Here is a 5,300-nt window from a genome sequence, read left to right as displayed (position 1 = left end):
CGCCATCGGCTCGGTGGATCTGGAGCGCGCGGGCGACGGCCAGTGCCAGCCCATCGAGATCCCCATGTGCAAGGACATCGGCTACAACCGCACGCGCATGCCGAACCTGATGGGCCACGAGAACCAGCGCGAGGCGGCCATCCGGCTGCACGAGTTCGCGCCGCTGGTGGAGTACGGCTGCCACGGACACCTGCGCTTTTTCCTGTGCTCGCTGTACGCACCCATGTGCACCGAGCAGGTCTCCGCGCCCATCCCCGCTTGTCGCATCATGTGCGAGCAAGCCCGGCTCAAGTGTTCGCCCATCATGGAGCAGTTCCACTTCAGGTGGCCCGACTCGCTGGACTGCGGCCGGCTGCCCAGCCAGAACGACCCCAACTACCTGTGCATGGAGGCGCCCAGCAACGGCTCCGACGAGCCCAGCCGCGGCGCCGGCCTCTTCCCGCCTCTCTTCCGGCCGCAGCGGCCCCCTGGCAGCAGCGCGCAGGAGCACCCCGCCCAGGACGGGGCCGCGGGGCGCGCGGGCTGCGACAACCCGGGCAAGTTCCACCACGTGGAGAAGAGCGCGTCCTGCGCACCGCTGTGCACGCCCAGCGTGGACGTGTACTGGAGCCGTGCTGACAAGCGCTTCGCCGTGGTCTGGCTGGCCGTGTGGTCAGTGCTCTGCTTCTTCTCCAGCGCCTTCACCGTTCTCACCTTCCTTATCGACCCCGCGCGCTTCAGGTACCCAGAGCGCCCCATCATCTTCCTGTCCATGTGCTACTGCGTGTACTCTGTGGGCTACATCATCCGCCTCTTTGCGGGGGCAGAGAGCATCGCCTGCGACAGGGACAGCGGCCAGCTGTATGTCATCCAGGAGGGGCTGGAGAGCACAGGCTGCACCCTGGTCTTCCTGGTGCTCTACTACTTCGGCATGGCCAGCTCGCTCTGGTGGGTGGTCCTCACGCTCACCTGGTTCCTGGCCGCGGGCAAGAAGTGGGGCCATGAGGCCATCGAGGCCAACAGCAGCTACTTCCACCTGGCGGCCTGGGCCATCCCGGCGGTGAAGACCATCCTCATCCTGGTCATGCGCAGGGTGGCGGGCGACGAGCTCACGGGTGTGTGCTACGTGGGCAGCATGGATGTGAACGCCCTGACGGGCTTCGTGCTCGTGCCGCTGGTCTGCTACCTGGTCATCGGCACGTCCTTCATCCTGTCGGGCTTCGTGGCCCTGTTCCACATCCGCAGGGTGATGAAGACGGGCGGGGAGAGCACGGACAAGCTGGAGAAGCTCATGGTGCGCATCGGGGTGTTCTCCGTGCTGTACACTGTGCCGGCCACCTGTGTGATCGCCTGCTATTTCTACGAGCGCCTCAACATGGAGCACTGGAAGGTGCTGGCCGCACAGCACAGGTGCCGCGTGGACAACCAGTCCAAGACGCTGGACTGCCTGATGGCCGCCTCCATCCCCGCCGTGGAGGTCTTCATGGTCAAGGTCTCCATGCTGCTGGTGGTGGGCATCACCAGTGGGGTGTGGATCTGGACATCCAAGACCCTGCAGTCCTGGCGGCAGGTCTGCAGCCGCCGATTGAAGAGGAAGAGCCGCAGGAAGCCAGCCAGCGTCATCACCAGCGGGGGGATTTACAAAAAAGCCCAGCACCCCCAAAAACCTCACCTGGGCAAGTTTGAGCTCCCCGTGCAGCCGCCTGCCTGTGTGTGAGGGGAGAGGACAGGCACGGGGCAGGCGGGAGCCCACGCTGGGGGCTTTGCTTGTTGTTGTTGTTGTTTTTTAAATAAAAGTTTAAAAAATATATAAAGAAATAATAAGTGTTCACCCTGACATTCAGGATGCCGCCGCAGTACTCGGAGAGCAGGAAGCGTCCTGGGAAGGTTTTGTTCTGCTTGGTTCTCATGGCCGGGGTGCCTGGTCCACGGCCTCTTGCATAGCTCGTCTGGAGTTGGTTCGGAGTTGAGAAGAGCACTTTCCAGCCTCATCCCCAGTGTGCATCTGTGTGTGGGGGTGGCCTGGCAAACGAGCACCCAGAGAAGCTCTCCCCTCGGGTAAGCCAGGAGCCTCCCCAGCCCCACCCCCAGGGAGGCTGCTCCATGTCACAGTGTGTGCAAGGACAAAAGAAGGGTCCCTGGCGAGTCTTCACACTCCAGTGGCGCTGGTCCTGTGAAATAGACTCCGGCCTTCCCACAAGGCCTCCTCCAAGCCAGGAGGCTCCCCTAAACTGAGCACTCATGGGTCCGAAAGAAGTGCAATACATTTTTTTTGTCTTTCCATGAAAATAAAGACAGAAACAAGTATTTTGCTGTACATAAAGACAACAAAAGAACTCTGCTAACAAAAGAACTAAGAGGCCCAGCCTCAGAAACCCTTAGCGTTACATTTTGTGGCTTTTAATGGAAACCACGCCAGTGTTCTACACATTTGGACTCATGTGGAAAGGAGGGGCAGAGGGGAGAAGGCTCATTCAGACGTACCCACAGGGCTTGTTGACTCTTACTGCTGTTAAACAAATGATTTCCACGACTAGATTAAGAAGCGCTGGGCCAAAAAGACAAACTTGTCCAGCACAGTCTCCTCCCCGGGCCAGGAAGGTGGCTCCTGGCTGTGTGTATTTGTAATATATGATATTTTTCATGCGCCACTATTTTATTAAAAATAAAAGGTGCCCTTTAGTGTGCTGCTGGTCCCTGTGTGCTGTGAGGTTTCCCTCCCCTTGGGGAAGGGAAGAGACAATGCCCCGCCAGGATTTTAGACACGGCCTGGGTGTGCGGCCCTGGGTTTCTGGTTCTCCCTGCCTGGAAACGGAGATGGCATTCGCACGCCAGCAGTCCGAGGCTGGAGCCGTCTGTGAGGCTTGGTGGTTGGACATGAGGGCCGAGTCGAAGACAGACTTCTTCAGGACAACCCTGGTCACCCGCCATGTGTACGCCCACCAGCCTGGGCTTGCGGCTGTGAGCTCTGTGCAGGATGGGGCCGGCCACTTAGGAGAATGATGCAACAGGCATGTTTGGCTGTCCTGTGGGGTCAGGGCACCTAGGCAGAGGGGTGCGTGGATGTCCAGAGCAGCTCTGAGCCTGGGGACAGGCGCGTAAGCCAGGTCCTAGATTGGCACAGGGTGTCAAGTCTGTAGAGGGGCGATAGACGGAGAAGGTGAATGGGGGTGTCCCGGTGTTTGGACCCTCCAGTGCCCACCGCAGGAGCTGGGCAGCTGAAAGAGCTGCGGGAGGCCCCGGGCCCACAGGCACACGTGGCCCAGTTCAGGTGCTCCCCAGAAGGCCCCAGAGCACAGCCCTGCTTGTGGGTGACACCGCATGACCCAGGCTGTCCACGGGGTCGGGCTCTTCTTGTCCACCTCCCTTTTAACCCTCACGCATTTATCACACACTTACCAAGAGGGTGATACGAACCCGCCCTCCGCCGGCTGGCTGAGGATGCGAAGCCCTCAGCGGGGTGGGGGCCGGCTCAGCGGCCTGTGGGTGCTTACAGCCCGTAGAAGCAGCGCAAGGGGTGTTGGGGGTCAAGTCCCAGAAACCTGAACCCAGTGAGGTGGCAAAGTGCACGAATACGCAATCCAGAATAGCCTCCCTGCATCAAAACAGAGTGGGTAAAGGTTTCAGTCTCTCAGGGAACAGCCTGTTTGCTGAGGGTTCCCACCCATGCACCCCAACACTGCTCTACAGAAGTAGTCGCACACGTGTGCATGGATGTGTGTCGCATTCCCTTTCGGGGAGTTCCAGGACATTAAACAACACGTGTGGTGTGGAGCTTCCGCAGAGTCCGGGAGGTAACGTTGTCAGCCCACTGTCTGGAGCCTGCAGGCCACACAGGAACGCGAGGGCTTCCGGGTCTGAAGTTATGGGGCTCAGCAGCAGCTTTAGGTGCCCACACTCAGGGGTGCAGGCTTTAACCCAGCCCCAGGGAAGGATGTGTGTGCTGAGTGACAAGGACAGCACTTCATGAAGATCTGAGGAAGTGTGGTCGGCCGCATCCTGGCGCGGCCGCACTCTTGCTGCAGGTGTCCAAGGTGTGAGCAGCTGGCTGAGCCAGGGGGCCTGTCTGACGGTGACCGGAGGAGGAGCAGATGACCAGGCCTGCAGCGGTTTCAGAGGTCTCTCCCTGCCCCTCTCTCCCTCTTTCTGTCTCTCCCCCAACAGCTGAAGGGCCCCAGGTCAACAGCAGAGTTTTAGGCAAGCATCAAAGTTTAGAAGATAAACACACACACACACACACACACACACACACACACACACACACACACGAGCCAGCCTTGGACTCCAGCTCCTCACAGGGTCTGAAGGAATCACTGGCTGCCTTAATGCACACACTGCTGGCCCTGGGTCTTGGTGCTCTTGCTCCGGGAAAATGACCTCTTCCGGGTGGCAGGTGTGCGCGGTGAAGTCACAGCCCAAAGTGGCCTCAAGGACGAGAAGGTGGCCGTCCAAGGTCTCGGGGCCATCTGTGCTCCTCGCCCCTTCTTTCTTTGGGGTTGGTCTGGGAGCCCAAGTAGCGTGTGCTGTGTGCAGAAGGCGGGCAGAAGGTGGAGTAGGACCCCCTTTCTGTGGCTGGAGCCCCGACGGCAGGCTCTCCCGTGGGTGAGGGCACAGGCTCCGTGGACATGGGGGCACAGGTCATAAGAAGGCTCTGGACAGACCACTACAGCCTGCACGCTGCGTGGTTGGGGCTGGCCTCCCGTGGCTTTATCCCAACCCATCAGCGCTCTTATCAGCTCAGCCCACACATGAAGACCATGGTCGCAGAGATTCAGAGGATGCCCAGGCTCACACAGCAAGTAAAACCCAGAACCCAGCCAGGCATGGTGGCATTCGCCCATAATCCCAGCCCTCGGGAGGCTGAGGCAGGAGGATCACCATGAGCTTGAGGCCAGCCTAAGCTACACAGTGAGTTCAAGGCCAACCTGAATGATATAGTGAGACCCTGTCTCCAAAAAGCGAAAAAAAAGAAAGCCAGAGCTGGGCAGTCCGACGCCACGCCTGGGCCCACCTGCAGTGCATGTCAGCTAAAGGGACAGGTGTGTGGCAGCTGTGTGCTGACGCACCTTCCCTCCGTGTCCTGACACCCGCTCCCCTTGCAGACGAGTTAGCGCAGCAAGAGGCCAGGTCTCGTGCCCGAGGTCCACGGGCAGCAAGCGGGAGTCCAGGCGTGCCCAGGGCGTGCGGCTCCTCCTCGGGGCCTCTGCCTCTGGCTCTGACCTTGGGGTTGGGAAAGCCTGCTGGAGATGAGGTCGTTTCATCTTCCTCGAAGAGGAGCAAGGGGCAGACACCGGGCCCAAGTGGGCGAGCGGAAGTTGCAT

At 60.1% G+C, this 5,300-nt stretch overlaps 1 protein-coding gene across 1 annotated transcript; it reads left to right on the top strand.

Annotated features, from left to right (window-relative positions):
- Window position 1: 1 nt before the first annotated feature.
- Window positions 2-2,661, top strand: Fzd10 (frizzled class receptor 10; the record flags this gene model as incomplete). The annotated part of the gene is made up of 1 exon (XM_005403239.1): window positions 2-2,661. A coding segment is annotated over one exon (1,695 nt), but the record flags the coding sequence as incomplete, so codon positions are not given.
- Window positions 2,662-5,300: the final 2,639 nt, after the last annotated feature.

Source organism: Chinchilla lanigera, unplaced genomic scaffold (genome assembly GCF_000276665.1).
Source record: "Chinchilla lanigera isolate Chin_1 unplaced genomic scaffold, ChiLan1.0 scaffold00081, whole genome shotgun sequence".
NCBI classification, from domain to species: Eukaryota; Metazoa; Chordata; class Mammalia; order Rodentia; family Chinchillidae; genus Chinchilla; species Chinchilla lanigera.
The sequence above is the reverse complement of the archived record's forward strand: the minus strand, read 5'-3'. Positions and strand labels throughout refer to the sequence as shown.